Raw genomic sequence first — 21,209 nt, forward strand, 5'->3', positions numbered from 1 at the left:
ATTAATAGATGTAAGGAATGTTAGGATGAAGAGAATGGAGGGATGTAAGGGATGTTAGGAATGTAGGGATGAAAAGAATGTAGGGACGAAAAGAATGCAGGGATGTAAGGGATGAAGAGATGTAAGGAATGTCGGAATGAAGAAAATGGAGGGATGTAAGGGTTGCAGTGATGTAAGGAATGTAGGGATGAAAAGAATACAGGGCTGTAAGGGATGCTGAGATATAAGGAATAAAGAAATGTAATGGAGTAATAAAATTAACACATTTAGTCTTCTAATGCGTTTATTCAATATGTTAGGAAAATAAATACCGCAAACTAAACGAGCGCAGAAAATAAAATAAAGGTTGTGTATGTTTGAAAGGTTGATCCACACTCCTCGGCGGTCGCTACAAGACTGAGGTAGCAACTAAGCATAATTAATTATTTTGACAATCGTCTTTAGAATTGACGGTTTTATTGCAGACCTAACCTCACTTGGGGTCACTGGGATCCCTGATATGATCTCTTTAAAAACAGTAGCATGTCTCATCCTTTTTCATCTGTAATCATTGCTATTACATCACTTAAGGCTCATGCGCATGTGAATGGAACTATTTGTGTCCTGTTTTCTGGCAAAAGTGATACAAGAATTTTGTTGGAAAGAAAGATTATAGTAGTTAAAGTTAGATAAATAATTTTGTTTGAGATTACAGTAACTTCAGTCAGAACAATGGCTAATGCTATATACAACCTTTTGTTCAAACGAACTTCGACAGTCATTGTAGTTATATTAGCAAGTAGTTTCGTATTTGAGCGATCGGTTAATTTATTTTCGGATAAAATGTTTGAGAGCATTAATAAGGGGGTATGTATAAATATAAGAACTATTGTAAGATATTCTAATAACGAATTTCGTAATAAGTTCAATTCCATGTATGTAACCAATTATTAAAAGGCATTGAACTAACTTATTCTTTACTACTTAGGAAAGTAAAACGAACTAACTTCTTGAAACAAAGGGATAAACATTGTAAGCATAACAATGTCAATATCTTTTTTGTTTCAGAAACTTTGGAAAGACATAAAACACAACTATGGAGCATAGGTAGTACAACGTTAATTGTGCTATGTTAGATGTTCATGTACATATATAACGATGTATCAAATACTTGTATTATGTTTCTTTCATTACACAAATAAAAAGTAATTTATTACACATAATAATTATTTATTTACTGGTGACCCCCATGGCATTCAAGGTGTTAAGATCTATGGTCATTAAAATGCTTGTTATAGCGGTTCGATGAAACGACCGAAAAATAGCGATGTATTTGTGATGGAATCGATGATGAGGAAGAGGAAAGGTCTATCCATCTTAACGTCGTTACTCCACGATGAAAGCAGCTGATATCCAACTTCTGTTAAATTAGATTATCATTAAAAATACAGCAATAGATATATTCAATCTGTTTTTAAAAAGAGAAAAGTTTCATTAAAGTTACCCGTATCAGCTGCCGCTAACGTTCCTTCTTCGTCTATTTCTACTTTAATCTTCTGTAAGATATCTGTCACCCGTACCGAACCGTTGGAAACTATGTTAGTTAAATTTGCATCAAATCTGAATATACTTTCAATCCCCAGCTAAAAAAGAACTATGTTGATAACTTTGAAAAATAGGTTTCTTCATAGCGAAACTTACGTTTTGTAAGGTGGACATTAAATTAAGATTGTTCTCAATCTTAAACTTTGGAAGATATATAGTGACGTCTCTTTCCCTTAAGTTTGCTAGTATCGCAGATATAGGAATGGTAGCTAAATCTTTGGACAATATTCGAAGATGTGGGTCTTTTTCTCTTTCATTTGGCATGATCGTTAACATCGACGTTTTACCATCCTGAAAAATTACACCTAACGTTATGTAGATATAGAAAACATGTCTCACATATTTGTATGTACTTGACTTGTTTATCGTACCGAGTACGGAATTTCTAAAATATGCGCTTCAATGGAGGATATGTACGCATATCGATACGTGGACTTATGCTGCATGAAATGCGTTTTTTTGCATTCCCCATTAGGGACATAAAAACATTGCAATCCCGTTTTCATCGGATCGAACGCTTTCAACCAGCATCCTTTGAAATAGATAATAGAAGTCAGTATCATACGGGTGTCAGGTTGTATGTTGTTAACCAAGGGTGAAGAAACTACGCTGCGCGTTGCTTGACGGACCCAGTCATTAATAAGACGCGCAGTCTTTTGAGAATCTATAAAATTTATATTTTGAACGTCTCCTCTGTAGTGTGATTGCAAAATATTTTTATAACTGTCCAGTACATGTAAGTTTTCATCTATCCACAATCGGGTAGCTAGATCAATTTCTGTGCCATTTTCTTTTCTCTAAAAATAAAATGTATTTCGTGTTTGTGAGTTAAAGTGAATCCACGTAAATTTTGGGATTACTATATAGTAAATGCATTTTTACCTTTAGGGATACGTAGGTACGTTGGGTAATTTCTCTTATACGCGATTCCTCATTAGGTAATCTTAATTCCGAAAGAATCTCTTGTCTCGTTTTACCATTTGCTCCTTCCATCAGCATCGTTAGAATCGCTTTAACACTCGCTGGTGATGATACTAGATTTTCATCGTGTTCCTTACTGAGAACCTATGGTAGAAATAAGAATAGAGCTTCTCAATTAATGAGATACAAGATATATTTTTATATTCTTTTACCTGTGAGAAGTATGCATTGAAGAGATTATTCCTATCTTCGGCATTAAAGCCCATCTGCAAGTTCGAGTCTAGAAACACCTTTATGTTAATGTGATGCTGAGACTTTCTTTAAATAAAATTGCGGAGAAAGAAACTACATAATCGTTAGTATTTGTTAACGATATTGGGAAGAAATGACAGTAGAGAATTATAATAGTGAAATTTATTTGGAAGAAGAGATTAACCTGCGTTCACTACTGGTGTGCCAAATTTAGATAGAGTAGTTTGATTCGATCTGCCAGTACTGCCGCTCATAATTAAAGGATTCATTATCTTGCCCATATAAGTGATGGTTCCTGTAGATTCGTCTTCTATATAAAATAAGAAGGGGCGATTCGCATGGAACGTTTCTTCCCCGATTTTATTCCCAAGTTCGATTTCTAGATTAATAAATCAAGTTCAGAGGAATAGAAATAGGTACCTAAAAGATAGTTCGATAACAGATTTACCGGTGGCAACATAAGCCGTCGTTCCATTCTCGTTCACTTCTATTCCAGCCTTTTGCAGTATATTCGAGACTTTCAGGTGTTTGGAAGTTCTTTTAGTGCGGGCTATACCAGTTAATGTAGCTGTGTCGTCAAAGATATTGCGAATACCAAGCTAAAAGCGGAACAGAAAATTTAGGATATTAAAAGGAACATTGTGCTTTAATAGCAAAAGCGAATACCTGACGAAGCACGGATTCCAAATGACTGGAAAATTCAAATTTAAATTTCGGGATGGACACATCAACAGGCAGATCCTGCATCAACCACATGTGTCGCGCCAGGATAAAAGGATTAACATCGGCGACAAGTTGCTCGATACCATTCTGAGTACGAGGTAGTAAAAGGTACATGGCGTATTTGTGTCCCTAAAAAAGGCATCAATAATATAAGATAACGGAACAGTAAAGGACGAGATAGATTTAGACGTACGTCATACGGAATCCGTAGAATCTTTGCATCTAACTCGGGAGACTCGGAGAAGTAGAATCTGCCGAATGCGCGCATAAATGGCACGTCTATCGATTCGTTACCATTTTTGTAAAATTTCCCAACTCGTGTGTTCTCCGGAGGGAAGTATCTGCGTCGCCATGAGCCTTTGAAATAGAGCGCGTTCACTATCAGCATCAGCGACTCCTTTACGCTGCTCTCTAGAAAATTTAATTGTATATTGCAAACAAGAATTATGAGTAAAGATAAATAAAAATTATTTTCATTCGTACCATCTTCTATAATCTTCTCGATGTTACCCTCTGTAACATTACTGACCCATCTGTTTATCTCCCGAACGAGAGGTTGCGAGTCCGACATATTCGCGACAATCACATCGGTGTTGTAAAAGGTTTTCACGATAGCCTCGTATCGTTGTCTGATCAAAATATTCGAATCTGTGTAAATTCGTGTCCCAATATTCAAACTGTATGCTGGAGAGGTAGTCTGCAAGAGGAGTAGGAAATTAATTAGCAGACAAAGATAATTATCCTAAATACTAATGGTTGCCTTTCATAAATGTACGTATGTACCTGTAGGGAACGTAAAATAGTGGAGAACTTGTCCCGAGTAGCCGTTCGGGTAGCAGGTAACTGCATCCCTGCGGCTAGTTCATGAGCAGTGTTTTCTTGAGCTCCTTCGTACAAAAGTACCAATGCAATCTTCAACGATATCGGCGATAGAAGAAGATTTTCATCGTACCTTTTACTCATTACCTAAGAGGGGTACCGCAAACGGAACAATAGCAAATATGGTCAGAATAAATTATGTTCACTGATAAAGTCTCTGTTCTATAATTAGAATTTCATGATTTTTACTTTGAACAGTGTCCAATCAAATACGTTGAAACGTTCTCCTTGATAGGGTACAAAGTCATCCTCGTCCTCGTCGTGGTTCACGGCCCCCTCAAAATCGGCAACCTTCGTCCTGTTCGCGTCGACAGCTCGCTTGGATTCGCAGCGTCCAATCGCAAGCGTCGCGATGCACAGGACCACCGCCACGTAGCCTGAAAGAAATACAGGAATTGCTGAAGAAAATTCTTCGAGTTTTTTTCAAATTCAAAGAGACGCCGCTGCGTCGCGTTTGCCGCGCATAGATCTCTCGATCATTAACAATGCGTTAAGATAGAAAGAAATTTCTCACCTAACGTTTGGACGTGCTTCATAATCGCGTGATTCGTATGTTGATTCGATCGTAATTAGAGATAACTGCGACAGCAAGTAGTAATTAAAACTGCGACGCCCGCGTCCTCGCTTGATTATACTCGCTCGAACCGAACGAACGACTCCTCGGAATTGAAAAGAGCCACGAAGCCTGATCTCATCTGGTACCGCAATTTGATGTTCGTCGAACGAAGAACCGGTCGGGTCGGCTCGGGTCAGGTTGGTCGGTTAGCTCATCCTCTGACCATCGCATAATGGAAATGGAAGAGAAGCGAGTCATAAAAGATAAAGAGGGGCTACAGGTATTGCCCAGGAAAGGAACGAATCGATGGATCGTGATTCACCAGCTTCCGGAATCCACGAGCCGCGGGAACAAGTCAAACGCGCGGTTCTAATACGTTCGGAACAGATTTATTTTATCGCTATAACGTTACTTAAATTATTATACATAATTGTTAAGGAAGAAATGAAACAAGAATAAAATTGAATTATCTCATACTCGAAGAGTCGTTCAATTTCTCCCCCTCTTTATTTTTCCTATTTTCCTGTCTCTCGCGCTGCATCGCCGCATAATTGTCGAGAGCCCTTGAAATTAAAATGGTAGCTACGTTCACGACCTCGTCGTTTAAAAGACCCTGGGATAATTCCGCTACCTGCTCCTTTACCTGCAAAATGAAACAGCTCGTTAGTAAGTATACGTAACAATCCCTCTCTTCCTTCTTTCCTGATGTAAAAACAAGTTGAGCGTTACCTGATGATTATTGGTAAATCCAAAGCCAATGAAACTAATAGTACAAATAGGTGTAAAGGTACAAATGACGGTGGTAAATGCTCCGCCTAATATAATTGCAAATAGAAAATGCAATAAGTAAGCTCCAGCACGAATTCCATATAGGAGAATTTCATCGGAGAATGGAAGCAAACTGGTCCCTATCTCGGTAATCCAAGCAGAGTCAGTGTTTTGTTGCGGTACAACAGCGGGAACGAGGTACCCCTCGTACCCCGTCTGAATCGCGTATCCGTTGTTTCCATATTCTGGATACGTTGGATAATGATAGCGATTAACCGGATAAATTTGTTGCTGACCTTCGATTCCAAGCGTTGCAAATGTTCGCTGATTCGTTTCATCGCTTTTCTCGCTTTTCTTGCTCTGCTCGTTGTTAGTTTGATCTTTAATCGGTACAACTGCAGCTCCGCACAAATAAACCGTCAAACACATCATTAAACTGCGATACATTTTTCCTTGCAAATAGAATCGACTGACGAAAATCACGCGGTTAAATTTTTCGAAAGACTGCGAGCTAAACACCTACAACCCCTGGCTTTATATACCTTACCGAAACAAAGGTCGTGAAGAGGGTGAACCACCACCTGCAGCAAAAGGTAAAGGGCCTAACGATGCACCCATGGTCAGCGAGAATTTCGCTTTCTAATTCGCATACCTGAGACCTTAAGCATTACGCTTATTGTTCCTGTTCTTCTTGGAAATATAGTTAGGTAGCAAAACCATAAGTCTGTGACTTCAAAATCTATAGCGACGCGATTCAACAAAACGGAACATTTTTTATTTGTTTCCCGAATAATTTTTACTAAACTCTATTCTTCATATACACGTCTCATAAAAGTAAGAAAGATATAATCTATGTAAGTAAATTCTGTCGATACGTTTATGATTCGCGTGGCTGTAGGTACAGTGAAATCTTGTTACATTGGAGAAGACAGGGTTATTATAATATTCCTGCAGCAATGTAACAAAACCCTACTGCACCGACACCTTCGACGTGTTCATTATCTGTTTTCGCAAATTTTCAATCTCGTCTTCACTGCTGCTGTTACTACTGTTACGATAATTTTTTCGTTTACTTCTTCTTTCAATCTTACAGTCTAATGCTTCGTTCTTTGAGCGTTTCCGTTTCCCTTTCCGCTTTCGTTCCTCGAGTTCTCGTTCCGCTCTCTCCAATTCGCATAGTTCTTTCACTAAAGTGATATCTTGATGCTCGTTCTCGTCTCCTTCCACGCAAAAGGAATCCTGAAATTTAACGGAAATGTTACGTACAATTAACTTCTATAATTTCTAACACGATTGGTATAAGATCATATTTACGTTTAAATAAGTGTCGTCTTGTTCGGGCGCTTGCGAATATATTTCTATGCTCGTATCAAGCGTACGTGGTTCTTTAAAAACGAAACCCTGCCGTGCTTTTATCGGGCTTTTGACACTTTTCAAATAGTGAATGTGCATGTCAGTTGTGTCATGCACGTTCTGGGTGTAGCTTACAAAATCATCGAGATCTGTGTCTGTTTCAGAACTTTCATCCGAAGAGACTTCGTTTGAAGATACCTTTGCTTCATCCTCTACAAATTCATGTATCTTTCTTCTTTTGCGATTACCATGAATACGTTTCTGACAGCTTTTCTCTTCTTTGCTTCTTCGTTCATGCGATGAGTCAGGATCGAGATCAACCTTCGAGTGATTGAAGAAGAAACTGCTTTCTTTTTCTTTTTCTCTTTTAGTTGAATCGTTTAAATTGCATTTAATAAATTGTTTTGAGCTCGAATTCCAATTTTTTCTTACGTTCGATAATTTGTTTGCTATACTTGAACCAGAAGTATTCCCTCTTGAAACATTGGAAGGTTTGTCAACCGAGATCCATTCTTCACTATCCCAATCCAATGTCTTAACAGGTTGTTTAGATTTTTTGTTTGTTCCTTTGGACAAATTGAATTTTGTAGAACTGCGTACAGGTTCCATGGGAATTTCAAAATCATCATCCCATTGATCTAGATCTGTCCAGTCATTTAAAACAGTTTTGTCATTAAACTCATCATTTTCAGACAAATTACCTGCTTCTTTGATTGTCTCTTCAATGTTGTCGATTTCTTTCAAAAAATCTTCATCCTGAAACATATCATCTTCTGATTCATCGATTACTTTCGCATTGCTTGAGTTTGTATTTAATTTTGCGATCTCTTCGATCGCTTGCGTTATACTAAGAATCTGTTCATTTTTGGATTTATTAGAATTTGATATAGAATTATTCTCGACTATTCGTTTATCGTTTTTATTTTGAGATTGTTCAGCTTGTATATTTTCAACGTGAATATTACTTTCGCATTCATCAGACATTTCGTTCAGTATATCTTCAAATATTCCAGGCTCTAAATCTTCGTTATTAATTATGTCGCTTTCCTTTGATTCACTGCTATTATCAAGCAGGTCTTCAAATTTCGACTTTTCAATGATACGTTCATTTTCTTTTTGCTTCATCTCATTATCAAATACAGGTTCATCATTACACAAGTTGCTCTTACTTTTACTCATGTTTTTATTCTTGTGCAAATTACTATTTAGTGGAACAACATCCTCTAGACTAATTAAGCAATCTAGAATTTTAATATTGGGTACTGTAAACTTAAACAAGTTTTTAATCCGGGGAAACTTGGGTATGTAAATTTTATTAATTTTACATTCTTCCTCTGTATTCGTTTCTTTTTCAGAGGTTCTCAAAGCACACGTTGTAAGAAAATCAACTGCATCGTTGTCACAGGACAAAATTTTTACGTCGGATGGGTTTATTATATTTTTATTCTGACTCGTATCACATTCAGATGTATTAACATTGCTTTCTGAATGTTCTTTATGTTTCTTAGTTGTAAAGAATTTCGTCATGGAAAATTTATTGTCATCCTTTTGTGATTTCGTATCAGAATCTAAAACATATACATAACATGTAAAATGGATGATTGCATTAAACTTTCATCATTTTATTACCTAGAGCTGTAATCTTCTTCAGCGTATTTTTACGCTTATTGTTCTCCTTATCCGCTTTTTTTTTCTTGCCTTTTGTAACTGGAGTTTTTGGTTGAACTTTAATATGCATTTTTAAACATTCCGGCTTGAAAATATCAGGTATCATTCGTGGACTGTTTTGATAAAGCGAAGAGAAAATATTGCTTGTGTTTAATACCCTGTTGTTTAAGGAAACTCTTCTAGCCATTGTAGATTTTAATGTCTATGATATTGAACGGATTATCAAAATTTTATACATGTTTTAGATACTTTTGGTTATTAAGCTTTTAATTACCTCGTGTTCTTTCCCATCAGTGACCAGAATAATTATGTGACCATCGCGTTTTCGTCCGGTTCTCCCCATTCTTTGTACCAGTCGCGTTGGAGAATGTTGAGACACATCGAAACATATAATTAAGTCTACTTCTCCAACATCCAACCCTTCCTCTCCTGTATTCAATAAGATAACATTCTCATTAATTCATTATAATTCCTGTTTGCAACTTGGCAACAAACTTGTTAGTACATATTACATATTTTGTACCTATACTTGTAGATATAAGAACATTAACGTGATTACTTCTAAAATGTTCTAATGCTTTTATCTGCTGCTTTTGTTTCTGTCCAGCTTGACCAACAAACATTTGCGGTTTTATTAATGGTTGACACTGAAGCAGCAACACGTAAATTTCGTTCACGATATCTCTGTACTGAATAAAGAAAAATCATGTGATATCTTAAATTTATATTGCATACAATCGATAAGTACAAACCTCAACAAAAACGATGGCTCTTGTATCAATCTGTTTTTCCTGACTGCTTGTAAAATGACGCGACAGTAATTCTTTTAACTTTTCGAACTTCGTATGTCCGAATACAAGATCTTGTGATATCTAGAATTTGTGAATTACATATTAGAATGTTAACGGTACAAACACAACTCTATGCGTTTAATATGTACACGAATTTATACAAACATTTGCTGCGTTGCTTTCATTAATAGTTTTTACATCCGGAAACGGGCCAAGATATTGTTTTATGTCTTCAACCAACTCCAACAATTGAGTCTCTTCATTCATCCAAAACTTATCAGAATGATCTGTCGATAAAAATGTATAAAAAGTACTTAAAACAAAAAAAGACCATGTATCGATTGTATTCGTAAAACATAAGTTACGTACTCTGATAAAATTTACAAAATGCTCGGAGACCATCTCTGATCATAAGTTCGTAAGCGTGATACATCGTCATTAATATATTTAATGTTTTTATAATTTGTCCATAATTTCCTGATTTATTAGTTTTGTTTTTAAATTCCTTTAATAAATGAAATATCTAGATAACCAAGAAAAGACAATCTTAATTTTATAAGTTGGAAGTACGAACAATGAAACATACGAAAGTTTAATTTACCCTTCCTTTAGAAATATTTGCTGTATCTCCCTTAAGAACATTATACTGCAGTAAAACTTTAACATGACGATCCATAACGAAAATATATCTCTCTTTGTATTCTGTTAGTTCATTGTTAAGTGGCACTAAAATTATATCGACTTTTCTTTCATTGATATACGGTATAATATCCGGGGAAGTTTCGTCTCGCAACTCCACATGAGCGATAAGCAAGTTTTGCAACACCTACAGAAAATATTATTTATTTACTCCTGCAAATTGTAGTATAGTTATAAAAGATATCGGTAATGATTTTATATAATTTAATATAAATAAATTATACCTCATGAACATTATCAATTTTGTTGCCTGGTGTTGCAGAAAGGGCTAGTACTCTAAAGTTTTTATTTTTCTGACTTAATAGCTGAATGCACTAAGAATAGAAAACATACGATTATTTAACATGTCGATTTTGTTGCAATTTTTCTTATAATGTTTTTATATGAAATAACTACCTCACAATACGAATGTTTTCCTAAAGCTTTGTGAGCTTCATCTATAACTACACATTTTATTAAATCAGCAGGTGCAACATTTTTATGTAGATCATTGTAAAAGACTTGAGGAGTAGCAAATATTACTCTCTTTTTCAACCAAGCTATTTCTCTCTGTTTCTGACTGATTGCTCCTGTAACACAATATATTAATTGTAAATGAGATAAAAGAAAGAGTTTAAAATATATACATCAATCTACCTGTAAGTTCAACAGACTCTACAGATGATATACCCATTATATTGTGACAAGCAAAAATTTGTTGAGCAACTAAAGGTTTAGTAGGTGCTAAGAACACAACTCTTCCACGTGGATACCATCTCCAAAAATTATACATCATAACTGCTGCAATAAATGTTTTTCCCAAACCTGATAAGAATTAAAAACAAAATATTATAAATCTTAATAAATTCATTGCTTTCCATTGTTCTTATTATATGGTAAATGCAATTATCCTTACCAGTGGGTAAACAGACTAAAGTGTTTTTGTATAAACAGGCTTGAACTATATTGAACTGATAATCTCTCACAGGATAATTTTCCGGATAAATCCATGTTTTTCCAGCTGATAAATCAAACCCTTTTGTTTCTGGATCAGATGAAACTTGGGTATTTTGTGTTGGTTCCATTTGAAAAACTCAAATGTCACATAAATTTAATGATTTGACACATTTTAATAAAACGACAAAATATTATTAACATAGTTTGCATTTGTAAATAAATAGTCGTTTATCTCATTATCCAATTCAACGTTTAAGAAGATAAAGATTTTTCACTTCTGATATTTATCAGAATCTGATCAAAATCTTCGTTAGGAGGCACATATGGTTATAAAAAATTAAATACGTAAACATTATGCTTCATTCAAATTTGAACATAACCTTCCATTCTTAAAAAATCATTCATTTTTCCACTAGGGAATCGGCAACATTTTTACCAACTGACGAAAACAGGGTTTCCCCGATTCATTCGTGAGCGCGAAAATTTTGAAGTCCGTTACAAAAGGAACATTGTTTGTACATATCATTAGTTACATATATTAACATCTGTAATTATAAAACACTTCTCTATAGATACTCCGATACTCTTATAGCAGGAAACGCGTATCAATTTATTTAAAAAAAAGTAGCGCCACTCCCGTCTAAAGGTGTGAAAAAGAATCGTCGCAAACTAATTAGAAATTAATTTATTATACGTAAAGATATACAGAAAAGAATAGGTTTGTTTGGATCAGTGAGCATATAAAACAGATGTACATATACGTAATTATCTTTACGCAGCTATAGACATACAGTGCTTGATAGAAAGAAACTAAAAGCCGAAATGTGATAGACTAGATCCCCCTGATTAGGTCGTATGATTTGTAGATAAATGACTATTTAATGCAGCTTTATGGGCAAACTTTTTCAAACAGATCAAACATTCATGTGTTTTTTCGTTTGTGTGTACTGATAAATGTTTTTTCAACGTTGCTTTGTCCTTAAATATTTTTTGACACGCACTGCACTCGTACGGTCGCTCTGCTGCGTGTACTAATATGTGGCTATTCAACGTTGTCTTTTGTGTAAATGCTTTATGGCATACGTAACACTCGTATGGTCTATCGCCAGTGTGGCTTAACATATGCTTCCGCAACGAAGACTTCTCTTTAAACGTTTTCTGACAAATGTGACAGGAGTGTCGTTTATCACCGGTATGAATAAGCATATGAGAATTTAATCTGGTTTTTTCTCTGAAAGCCATGTCGCATAATTCACAAGCAAATGGCTTTTCACCTGTATGTATCAAGGTATGCCGATTCAAATCGGATTTGCGGGTAAATATTTTATCGCAAACTTTACAGTCATACTGGCCACCAGTGTGCAGTAACATATGACTATTAAGATCAGATTTCCGAGCGCATGCCTTATGACATATATGACATTCGTGTGGTTTTTCACCTGTGTGCACAAGCATGTGAGAATTTAATTTCGCCTTTTCCCGAAAGGTCATTAAACATTCTTTGCATTCGTACGGTCTTTCGCCGGTGTGAACCATCGTATGTCTTATTAATTCAGACTTTCGTCTATACGTTTTCTCGCAAATATTACAAGCATGCGGTTTCTCACCGCTATGCGCTAACATATGATTGTTTAGTGCTGTTTTCTGTGTAAACGATCTGTAACACATCGTACATTTAAACTGTTTTTCACCTTCGTGTAACGTCATATGCATGTTTAATTTTGCCTTTTCCCTAAACGCGGCAACACATATATCGCATTTGTATGGTCTTTCCTCGGTGTGGGTAAGCATGTGCCGATTCAGACTAGATTTCTCTTTAAACGTTGCGTGACAAACATCGCATTCGAACAATCTTTCTCCTGGGTTCATCGATTGATTGTTTTCAGAATCGTCCCTCTTCATAAACGCTTGATGTACCGGATCATGATCGTACGGTTTTTCCGATACATGCATTTGCATGTGATTGCGTAGACACCATTTATACGCAAATCGCTTTTGACAAATATTACATTCCAACGGGCTCATCCCAACGTGGGTTAACATATGAATATGTAAACTAGAATTATCTGGAAAATTTTGGTGACAAACTTCGCATTGATTACCACTGCAGTGCAGCCTTAAGTGGGTAACCATAGAATCATTGTTCAGGAACCATTTCTTGCAAATGGAACATTGTATTTTATAAAATTTGGGTTGCTGTCCATTTGTACAAAACCCAGTATGTTTCTCAACATCTTGTACTTGTATAAAATTTGCACTTGCCAAGCACCTTTGCATAGCCCCATCTTCTTTATCGCACAAATTAGTACCAGTAATTTGTGCTGTCCAATTCTGGTGACTACTAGACTCTCCATCTAATTCAAGTTTTACCTAGAATCAATGTTTCATTGGTTCAATGATTCTTCTACAATAGAAATTTGTTCGTTAACAATCATTTTATGAAATTTACCATTTCATTAGAGAAGTCAACCTCATTATTTTCGATAGGTAAAAATACCTTCTCGAATGTCCCGGAGCAAATGTCCTCCATGTAGTCTGGATCAAATCTATCCGGTTCTTCCTTAAGTACAACGCTTACAATGTTTTCGTCCTTAAAGTAAGGTTTAAGTTAGAGTCCTTGTGGAAGCATTGTATCGTACGGTGCTGCTGTTTCATAGAAAACGTTTACCATAACCTGACTGTCTATGTTTAATGCATCCATTGGTTCATCTTTTATTTTAAAATCTTCCATTTGCTGTACTTATCCTGAAAATTAAATCAATTCATATATTTGATTGCATGCTGCTCTACAAACACGCAAACTGATTACAACAGTCACGTAACCTTAAATACACGATGAATATCTCAAACGAATGAACATTTCTAATTTGTTAAACGAAACGCTTTATAAATGACAGTTTACTTATTTGTTCATTCGTATAAATAAAGTAATTGAAGTAAAAGATGATTTGTCTATACTTACAGCGAAGATTACACATTTTACCTACAAAGCAAAACACGCAAACCAATATTTATCAGTTTTGCTTCGTGTTTTACGTTTTAAGGTACACAAGTTCCATTAAGCGAGTATCAAATACGTATTTTCCTTTTTTCTAAAGAAATTAACACTTTCCAATCGATCGATTTAATTATCTATCACGAAACTATACTACGCGTTCCACTACACATGACAGGCATACGTTACATAAATACCATGCATCTACTACGCGATTATATCTATACATATAACTTCGATGTGAGCGTAATCATTACATGTATTTACATATACGTTCTGCACGAAATTTTAAGTCGAACGATCGCGTTCGATAATGATATTTTCCATTGATTTCAAAATTATCTGTCTGCAATTGTTTTTCTTTCGCGCGGGGGTTTGAAATTCAAATTTATTAATTAGGCTCGTGTAAAATTGAGAGGTTAATCAATCCCCTGTACATACCGTCCCGCGAGACTTCTTGTCAGCGGTGGACAGTATAGAGCGTAAAGTATTAATAGTTTGCTACCGAGATGTCACACACCACTGTATATAGAACCAATCTAATGTTCTTTGTAACGATAAATACGTCCAAAGTGTCCTCGAATAATTTTTAATTTTTGATTTTTGAACCGGATCGAACAAGTATTCGTTGAACGTCATCGAGCGCGATCAAATAGAATCAACGACGAAGCTCGCGACAATCGATTGAAGTCAAGTTATCAATGACTATGTTATCAAGTATTCACGAGTAAGAGTACGAAACGTTTTTTCGCAACATTCGAACAATGCGATCAAAATGGATTATACATCGTGACGAGTGTCCTCGACTTGTTCAACATTTCATCTATTCGTTCTCTAAAGTGCGAGTCAAATTGAGTTGACAAAGAAAAAAACGCAGCTCATAAGCGGGACTTTGTCTTCTTTTTGTCTTCAGAGTGTGTCTGTGTAGCATTAACGTTCATTAATTTGTTCTATTCAATTTACCAAAGTTTTTTTTTCTAATTTGATTCCATTCTCAACAAGAATCATGTCAAAGTCAGATTCACCCAAATATGTGACAGCACTGTTTTCCTTTAAAGGGAAAAACAATGATGAAGTATGTACCGTGTTAATTTTCCATTGGTAAAGATGCTTTCATATTCTAATTATTTCTTAATTTGTTTCCAGCTATGTTTTAAGAAAGGAGATGTGATTACAATAACCCAGACTGACGAGGAAGGTTGGTGGGAGGGTACGTTGCACGACAAAACAGGCTGGTTTCCATCTAATTATGTGAAAGAGTGCAGAGTTCCAGGTACTGATTTTGCTAAGCATAAAGCATCTTAAAGGTTCCAATGATTGGTAAAGCTTGTTACTGTACTTGTCTTTGCTCAAAGACAGCGGTGTTTCCGCCGTTAAGGCCTCTCCAGAAAAGATTCAGCAAGAATCCCCTACTCATCAGAAACTTAATCGCGATATCGTGCTAAAGGATATAGTAGACTCTGAAAGAGTAAATGTAGCAGAGTTGCAGGGTTTGATAAATAGCTTTTTACATCCTCTAGAATCTGCAAATATGTAAGTATTCATTATAGATAGTATATCTGGTATGAAGGATTCATATTTCATAAGATGTTTGTTTAAATTTAGATTGAGCAAAGAAGAATATAAGCAACTTTTAGGTAATATACAGGAAATCATGGAGGTACATCAACGATTGTTAAATAATTTGGAAACGACGATGGCTCAAGGTTGCGCGTCGAGAGTTGGTAATCTCTTTCTAACGCTTGCACCAAAATTAAAGTCCATACATACAGCGTACTGTGGAAATCATCCACGGGCTGTGTGCGTTTTAGATCGGTATAGGTAGGTGCGAAATGCGAAAAACATCAAACACAGGCAACACTTGAAAATGAAATTATTTTCGCGTAGGGACGAATTGAACGATTTCATGGAACGCAACGGAGCGATATCGCCTGGTATATTAGTATTAACTACCGGTTTAAGCAAACCTTTTCGAAGACTAGACAAGTACTCGGCTATGCTTCAAGAATTGGAAAGGTATACGGAGAAGAACCATCCCGATAGAGGCGATACGCAACGTAGTATAGTTGTATATAGAGAAATAGCGGTGAGTCGTCGACTTCTTGGAATTTGAGTCTTGTTCCCTTGTCAGAAATGACTCTTTCTCTTTCGAATTGCGTAGGATCGATGCGCGTCCATAAGAAAGCAACGAGAATTGGCGCTGCAAGTGTTAACTAGCGGCATCAAAGGATGGGAGGGAGAAGAGCTAAGTTCGCTCGGGGAAATTCTTTACGTTGGATCCGTCACTATAGCAAATGGAACAAACGGGCTAGATCGTCGGGATAGATATTTTGTTCTTTTCCCTACGACGCTCTTGGTTCTCAGCACTAGCCCTAGGATGAGTTCTTTCGTCTATGAAGTATATCCGGGAATCTTTTCCCATTATCATCTATGAGCTACTTGGTTCACGCGTATCTTCGAACTGACATGCTATTTTCTTTTGCAGGGAAAGCTTCCTTTGACGGGTATCAACATTATTCGGAAAGAAGATTCGGAAGAAATAAGAAATGCCTTTGAAATTACAGGTAAGATGGACGTTACGTCTATCGCCGGATGAATTACAAGCTGTCTTTTTACTTTAGGACCAATGATCGAGAGCATACTCGTGCTTTGCACCAGCAAAGAAGAGCGGCAGCGTTGGATCGAACTTTTGATTCAAGAACAAACGGCGAGCAACAGTCTCGTGAAATCGCCTACGACCTCACGTGTGAGTTCTTATCTACCTCCGTACGCTCGTCTATCGAGATATTTTGCAAAGTTAGTCAAGAAAAAGATTATACGTCCCGAGTTGCTGAAGAAACTGCTTTATTTGCAATACGTTCTGAAGCCGGACATGAGTAACGTAAAAATGCGGAGACCCAATCTTACCACTTACGTTCTCTTTCCGATGCGAACGAGTAGCGAGGAACGCGAATCGAATTGTTCGGAAATAGACAGTTTCGATACGAGCAAACTCATGGAGAAACGATCGCATGTCGGGCCAACAATGTTGCGTAAATCTACCTTGACTCTAGACGTGAAATACGCCTTAGGTAATATGGATCTTAGCACTGTAGGAATAGGAAAAGATTCGTCGAGAGAATTGGCATCGGAGTCGGACAGTATACAAGAAACTAGTAAAAGTTTACCCGTTACTGTTTTTAATTCTGCTAGTGGTTGCATCGACGCCGACAATAGGAATGAAACTGTCGGCGCCAATGATCGATCACGATTTACCAATCAATTTCCTCATTCGTTTCCAATCGTTGGTAACGTAGATAAAGAACGCGTGAACGACGTTCTCACAGACATATGTTGGAAAAATAATGGACGCGTTCAAGAGCAACCTGTTAGCGCTGCTTCTATCGAACATCCGATCGTTCTCACCCGTAATTCCAACACCGAACATCGATTTCGAACGTCCACTCTGAGGAACATCGAACTCGATTCTCGCACGAACGTCAGCCTCGATTCGTTGGATTCGGGAATGGACGAAAGCTATCGATTGAATTCATCCGAAATTAATTCATCCTGCAAATCGTATAAGCGCGACACCGAAGGTCCTGCAAGGAATTCATACGGCGAAAGCGAGAACGACGAAGTGAAATTCGAATGTCAATGCGTTTGCACGTCTCCGTTTGATTCAACCCCTAGAGACAGCGCTCATCTGTCCGATTTATCAAGAAACGTCGACAATGTTCTGGATACATTGATTTGCGACACGAGTGCTTCGAACGTAAGCTCTTCCACCCAACCTTCGTACCAGCTGAACGAAATGCGGCTAGCAGAAAACGCGATATCTCTAGTTCCGGATAATTTTGAACGTGCAACGCAGCGAAGGTTTACGCAACCGATACCGTATTCGCATCGGACCGACGTCGCAAGAAAAGTTGGAAGAAAAGCGGCACAGCCGAGTGGTCCGCTCGTCGTTGAAAACGATTATCCTGGAACGAGTGAAATCTATACATCGGGACTGTACGTCCATTGGTGGTTGAAGAAGTCCGTACCATTGTCTGGATGCACGGAACAAGGCAAGCTTCCATAGCATGGCTGTTTTTCTTTCTTCTCGTTCAGTTAACGTTTCCCTTTTAGCTACTAATTGTACCTTAACGAGCGTACGCTTTCGTTCCACAGCCATGTTGTGCGAAGTAAGCTTTCGCTTTGCTAATGTCCCCCGATGTGCACAGCGACAGTTCCAATTCAAGCAAAGTATTGGTTATTTTCAATTCGTAGATGAATAGTTTAATCTATATATTAGATTATCCTCTTTGCTTTTTAGTATATAATACCGACGTAACAGAGCATGTTGTCAAAATTTATTTCATTTTGATATGTACATCACGAGGAATCGTTTTATCGTTACACTATGTTTTCATTCATCTAATCTCGGTGTTTCTTTTCCTTGGCCAGATTTGCAGTCAACCGAACGGGAAACTGCAACAACAGCCGCAACCGCAGCAGCAGCAGCAGCAGCAACCAAGATCGACCGTGGAGCATTGCACCCCCGTAGGAATTAGAACACCGTGGAGTATTGCCTCGTTACGACCAGCACCTCCTCTGTATACTGTCAGAGCATTTGGTAAAACTGATACCAGTTTGGATTTATCACGCGCGCCACGACCGTGTAGTACGAATTTATACTTTAGAAATTGACTCTATTCGAGATCGTCTCGAATAACAATAATAATAGATTTTCTCGTTTTCAGAGGAAAAACAGTTTGAAGAGGACGCCATTATATTGAAGGTGATCGAGGCGTATTGTCTGTCCGTCAATGCTAGATTTACCGTCCATTCTGGAGAGTCGACTTGTAGGTCATCGATTACATTGCTTATAGTTAATTCAATGAAAATTATTTTCTCATTGCCTCGTGTGTTGCATTTGTATTTTAGCAATGTTGGAATATGATTCTCATAAATCGCGTGACAGGACGTCTTTGATGCATAACAGAGGAAATTTGGATTTGTGTAGCAACAGGTAAAGAACGTTCTTAATTGTTCGATTCGTGTTGAATTATACGAGACACACGACTTAAATACTGATGCGTATATTCATCACGTGTATATAGGGTACTGTCGGAAACTGTGAAAACGTTGAAAAGTCAAATGACAGATTTACAATCGCAAATGTCGCTTTTGACGAAACAACTTGACGAAGAACGAAGATCGAGACTTTCCCTAGCGGCTACTGTAAAACGTAGCATGGGTGTCGTAGATGGATCTGTGCCTTGAACATTCTTTTTTTTTATTGGCAAGTTTTCATATCAACAGTTGATCAACGTTCGTATAATGGAGGTTGTATTTCACGTTGAAAGTAATATTTTGTCCTTCTATAAATTGTACATGTACCGCCGCGGATTATTCAGAGACGAATAAACAGATTATTGAAAAAAATTACCTTTGAATCTTTGAACCTTATGAACCCTTGATTCGTGTTTTAAAGTACACGTCTGTTGTTATTAATGTTTGGAGATAGAAGTAGATATAAAACGAAAGATAAACGACACACGATATCACGGTGAAATCTTTCGTTTAAAACAATCCATCGGTGAAATTTATTCGATTCGTTCATCTTGGTTTGTTTTTTATCAGCTCCAATTCGTTTACTCTGCTTCGCGCGTGTTCTAACCTATGCCATGCCATTTGTAAAACCTTCTGACTCGCGTATCCAGATCCTTCGTGCGGTTGTCCTAAATAATAAATCTAATTGAGTATCGAGGAACGAATAATAGTTTGAAATAAATCGTTCGTTTACCTGTCGAAACTTGAGTCAAATAGTTTATTTGTTCGCTCAACTTGGATTCCACGTGACCTAACGTCTTCAAAAACTGTTGCGTTTGTGCTTCGGCTTGTTTTAGACTGGATTTTTCTTTACTAAGTTCTACGAAAGCTTGGCCTACAGAATAACAAGAATTATTTTATAAACAACAGGAAAATGATCATTTATAAAATGACATTAGCACCTAACCTGCACTTTGTAGACACACGATGATATCCTTCTCGATAGTTTCTAAAATCTGTATTCTTTCCATGGGTGGCGTCATTGTGACTCAGTGTTGAAGATGAAACGTTTATTTAATTGAATTCAGATCAACCACATTCGTGTCAACGAGACAAACGAAATGAAAAACGTAAAGAAATTGTACGATACACAAGAACACAAAACACGATCGTCCGTTGTAGCGAAGTGACTGGCTGATTAATGCCCAAAATGGCCAACATACGGCGCTGCTTACAACTCACGGTTTTTAAATGTGGCGGCAAACGATGAATGCGATATTTGAAAGAAAGTAGAAAAATCGATAGGAAAGCAGGAGAAAGAATATGTTTGAAAGAAACATAAAGGAACAAAAGAGTGATGGAGAAGGATAAAAGAAGAAATCAACCAACGAGGACGGTATCGTTATCGAGGAACTTATACTGGGGTACTTCCATATTGGTGGGCGCGGGCCCCTTGCGTATGCGACCGGATGCGTCGAAATGGGAACCATGACAGGGACAATAAAATCCACCGGCTATCATACCGGCATTGGGAATCGGTACACAGCCAAGATGCGTACAAATACCGGTTACGATCAGCCATTCTGGTTTTATCGTTCTTTCTTCGTCTGTTTCAGGATCTCTTAATTCGTCGATGTTCACCGCTCTCTCTTGTTCGATCGTGGACTCCGTACTGAAGTATTAGAAAATTCGATGAGTAAAAATAAAAAATTGAGGAATCATTAAAATCTTACCGATGATAAACGAAGACTGGTTTCCCTCGCCACTTGACAATCGCTACCTTACCGACCTTTATGCCTTGCAAGGCAATTTCGATCTGCGCTTCCGCGAGAACGTCTCGCGAAGGGGCCAGAAACATAACGTAATGTAACAGGTGAGATTTTACCCCGTACATAAAAGCAACGCCACCAACTAAGAAACAAAGAAACAATATTCTGTTAAACACCTCTGTCTATTTGTTTTCCAGGGATCTTTTCCGTTTGTTTCTTCTCGGCTGCTGCAGCTGCGTGTATGCAGTTACGGTTGCCAGCATTAAGGGGCACCTACTGAAAGATGCCGCGAAGGTTGA

General features: G+C 37.3%; 8 protein-coding genes across 13 annotated transcripts; 2 read left to right on the plus strand and 6 right to left on the minus strand.

Annotated features, from left to right (window-relative positions):
* Positions 1-563: 563 nt before the first annotated feature.
* Positions 564-1,202, plus strand: LOC114873688 (cytochrome b-c1 complex subunit 9). Its single transcript, XM_029182283.2, has 2 exons — positions 564-846; positions 1,048-1,202. Exons 1-2 carry the CDS (start codon positions 712-714, stop codon positions 1,084-1,086), a joined length of 174 nt encoding a protein of 57 aa, XP_029038116.1. The 5' UTR covers positions 564-711; the 3' UTR covers positions 1,087-1,202.
* On the minus strand, positions 1,133-5,149 carry LOC114873665. The gene is made up of 14 exons (XM_029182240.2): positions 4,874-5,149; positions 4,549-4,736; positions 4,264-4,446; positions 3,964-4,177; positions 3,674-3,891; positions 3,424-3,609; positions 3,206-3,356; positions 2,942-3,136; positions 2,718-2,785; positions 2,467-2,649; positions 1,956-2,381; positions 1,681-1,875; positions 1,484-1,622; positions 1,133-1,399 (listed from the first exon to the last, which is right to left on the minus strand). Exons 1-14 carry the CDS (start codon positions 4,893-4,895, stop codon positions 1,272-1,274), a joined length of 2,496 nt encoding a protein of 831 aa, XP_029038073.2. The 5' UTR covers positions 4,896-5,149; the 3' UTR covers positions 1,133-1,271.
* Positions 5,150-5,289: 140 nt separating this feature from the next.
* LOC114873684 lies at positions 5,290-6,345 on the minus strand. Its single transcript, XM_029182279.2, has 2 exons — positions 5,645-6,345; positions 5,290-5,558 (listed from the first exon to the last, which is right to left on the minus strand). The coding sequence occupies exons 1-2, from the start codon at positions 6,128-6,130 to the stop codon at positions 5,382-5,384; spliced, it is 663 nt and encodes a 220-aa protein (XP_029038112.1). The 5' UTR covers positions 6,131-6,345; the 3' UTR covers positions 5,290-5,381.
* Positions 6,346-6,436: 91 nt separating this feature from the next.
* Positions 6,437-11,701, minus strand: LOC114873662 (Fanconi anemia group M protein). Its single transcript, XM_029182233.2, has 13 exons — positions 11,090-11,701; positions 10,831-10,998; positions 10,591-10,763; positions 10,419-10,508; positions 10,097-10,321; positions 9,865-10,018; positions 9,661-9,782; positions 9,457-9,576; positions 9,228-9,393; positions 8,979-9,133; positions 8,666-8,906; positions 6,998-8,604; positions 6,437-6,922 (listed from the first exon to the last, which is right to left on the minus strand). The coding sequence occupies exons 1-13, from the start codon at positions 11,256-11,258 to the stop codon at positions 6,653-6,655; spliced, it is 3,660 nt and encodes a 1,219-aa protein (XP_029038066.2). The 5' UTR covers positions 11,259-11,701; the 3' UTR covers positions 6,437-6,652.
* Positions 11,702-11,800: 99 nt separating this feature from the next.
* On the minus strand, positions 11,801-19,623 carry LOC114873672 (zinc finger protein OZF-like). Of its 3 annotated transcripts, none has more exons than XM_029182257.1 (4): positions 19,539-19,623; positions 13,799-13,875; positions 13,580-13,720; positions 11,801-13,500 (listed from the first exon to the last, which is right to left on the minus strand). In XM_029182257.1, exons 2-4 carry the CDS (start codon positions 13,859-13,861, stop codon positions 11,977-11,979), a joined length of 1,728 nt encoding a protein of 575 aa, XP_029038090.1. In that variant the 5' UTR covers positions 13,862-13,875; positions 19,539-19,623; the 3' UTR covers positions 11,801-11,976. The 3 variants fall into 3 exon arrangements, with proteins under 3 accessions (XP_029038090.1, XP_029038089.1, XP_029038091.1); XM_029182256.1 differs by lacking the exon at positions 19,539-19,623 and adding an exon at positions 14,093-14,180; XM_029182258.1 differs by lacking the exon at positions 19,539-19,623 and adding an exon at positions 14,093-14,115 and having other exon boundaries at positions 11,801-13,534; positions 13,628-13,875.
* Positions 15,118-19,384, plus strand: LOC114873664 (rho guanine nucleotide exchange factor 7). 4 transcript variants are annotated; one of them, XM_029182238.2, is made up of 12 exons: positions 15,118-15,200; positions 15,272-15,398; positions 15,481-15,658; positions 15,731-15,946; positions 16,013-16,211; positions 16,287-16,523; positions 16,611-16,689; positions 16,747-16,871; positions 18,554-18,770; positions 18,850-18,951; positions 19,034-19,118; positions 19,210-19,384. In XM_029182238.2, exons 1-12 carry the CDS (start codon positions 15,132-15,134, stop codon positions 19,370-19,372), a joined length of 1,797 nt encoding a protein of 598 aa, XP_029038071.1. In that variant the 5' UTR covers positions 15,118-15,131; the 3' UTR covers positions 19,373-19,384. The 4 variants fall into 4 exon arrangements, 3 of the variants coding, with proteins under 3 accessions (XP_029038071.1, XP_029038072.1, XP_029038070.1); XM_029182239.2 differs by having other exon boundaries at positions 18,554-18,722; XR_003788974.2 differs by lacking the exons at positions 19,034-19,118; positions 19,210-19,384 and having other exon boundaries at positions 16,747-18,174; positions 18,554-18,722; positions 18,850-18,942.
* On the minus strand, positions 19,418-20,327 carry LOC114873686 (mediator of RNA polymerase II transcription subunit 11). Its single transcript, XM_029182281.2, has 3 exons — positions 20,109-20,327; positions 19,896-20,036; positions 19,418-19,830 (listed from the first exon to the last, which is right to left on the minus strand). The coding sequence occupies exons 1-3, from the start codon at positions 20,182-20,184 to the stop codon at positions 19,709-19,711; spliced, it is 339 nt and encodes a 112-aa protein (XP_029038114.1). The 5' UTR covers positions 20,185-20,327; the 3' UTR covers positions 19,418-19,708.
* Positions 20,328-20,479: 152 nt separating this feature from the next.
* LOC114873685 (cytochrome b-c1 complex subunit Rieske, mitochondrial-like) lies at positions 20,480-21,114 on the minus strand. Its single transcript, XM_029182280.2, has 2 exons — positions 20,875-21,114; positions 20,480-20,813 (listed from the first exon to the last, which is right to left on the minus strand). Exons 1-2 carry the CDS (start codon positions 21,033-21,035, stop codon positions 20,522-20,524), a joined length of 453 nt encoding a protein of 150 aa, XP_029038113.1. The 5' UTR covers positions 21,036-21,114; the 3' UTR covers positions 20,480-20,521.
* Positions 21,115-21,209: the final 95 nt, after the last annotated feature.

This window comes from Osmia bicornis, chromosome 13, assembly GCF_907164935.1.
Source record: "Osmia bicornis bicornis chromosome 13, iOsmBic2.1, whole genome shotgun sequence".
Lineage (NCBI taxonomy): Eukaryota > Metazoa > Arthropoda > Insecta > Hymenoptera > Megachilidae > Osmia > Osmia bicornis.

Bases quoted from the DNA above. Each gene is read 5' to 3' on its own strand.
- LOC114873672 (XM_029182257.1), bottom strand. From the start codon at position 13,861: ATGGAAGATTTTAAAATAAAAGATGAACCAATGGATGCATTAAACATA. The intron at 13,721-13,798 runs GTAAACGTTTTC...CCTTACTTTAAG, and splicing joins ACATAGACAGTCAGGTTATG to GACGAAAACATTGTAAGCGT. The intron at 13,501-13,579 runs GTAAATTTCATA...CATTGATTCTAG, and splicing joins TTGACTTCTCTAATGAAATG to GTAAAACTTGAATTAGATGG.
- LOC114873662 (XM_029182233.2), bottom strand. From the start codon at position 11,258: ATGGAACCAACACAAAATACCCAAGTTTCATCTGATCCAGAAACAAAA. The intron at 10,999-11,089 runs GTAAGGATAATT...AATTCTTATCAG, and splicing joins TTTAGTCTGTTTACCCACTG to GTTTGGGAAAAACATTTATT. The intron at 8,605-8,665 runs GTAATAAAATGA...TATATGTTTTAG, and splicing joins GAAGAAGATTACAGCTCTAG to ATTCTGATACGAAATCACAA.
- LOC114873684 (XM_029182279.2), bottom strand. From the start codon at position 6,130: ATGTATCGCAGTTTAATGATGTGTTTGACGGTTTATTTGTGCGGAGCT. The intron at 5,559-5,644 runs GTAACGCTCAAC...TTCATTTTGCAG, and splicing joins GATTTACCAATAATCATCAG to GTAAAGGAGCAGGTAGCGGA.
- LOC114873665 (XM_029182240.2), bottom strand. From the start codon at position 4,895: ATGAAGCACGTCCAAACGTTAG. The intron at 4,178-4,263 runs GTACATACGTAC...CTCCTCTTGCAG, and splicing joins CTATTTTACGTTCCCTACAG to ACTACCTCTCCAGCATACAG. The intron at 3,610-3,673 runs GTACGTCTAAAT...TGCCTTTTTTAG, and splicing joins TTCTACGGATTCCGTATGAC to GGACACAAATACGCCATGTA.
- LOC114873664 (XM_029182237.2), top strand. From the start codon at position 15,132: ATGTCAAAGTCAGATTCACCCAAATATGTGACAGCACTGTTTTCCTTT. The intron at 15,947-16,012 runs GTAGGTGCGAAA...ATTTTCGCGTAG, and splicing joins TGCGTTTTAGATCGGTATAG to GGACGAATTGAACGATTTCA. The intron at 16,212-16,286 runs GTGAGTCGTCGA...CGAATTGCGTAG, and splicing joins TTGTATATAGAGAAATAGCG to GATCGATGCGCGTCCATAAG.
- LOC114873685 (XM_029182280.2), bottom strand. From the start codon at position 21,035: ATGTACGGGGTAAAATCTCACCTGTTACATTACGTTATGTTTCTGGCC. The intron at 20,814-20,874 runs GTAAGATTTTAA...CTAATACTTCAG, and splicing joins CCAGTCTTCGTTTATCATCG to TACGGAGTCCACGATCGAAC.
- LOC114873688 (XM_029182283.2), top strand. From the start codon at position 712: ATGGCTAATGCTATATACAACCTTTTGTTCAAACGAACTTCGACAGTC. The intron at 847-1,047 runs GTATGTATAAAT...TTTTTGTTTCAG, and splicing joins TTGAGAGCATTAATAAGGGG to AAACTTTGGAAAGACATAAA.
- LOC114873686 (XM_029182281.2), bottom strand. From the start codon at position 20,184: ATGACGCCACCCATGGAAAGAATACAGATTTTAGAAACTATCGAGAAG. The intron at 20,037-20,108 runs GTTAGGTGCTAA...GTTATTCTGTAG, and splicing joins CGTGTGTCTACAAAGTGCAG to GCCAAGCTTTCGTAGAACTT. The intron at 19,831-19,895 runs GTAAACGAACGA...TTTATTATTTAG, and splicing joins TTTGACTCAAGTTTCGACAG to GACAACCGCACGAAGGATCT.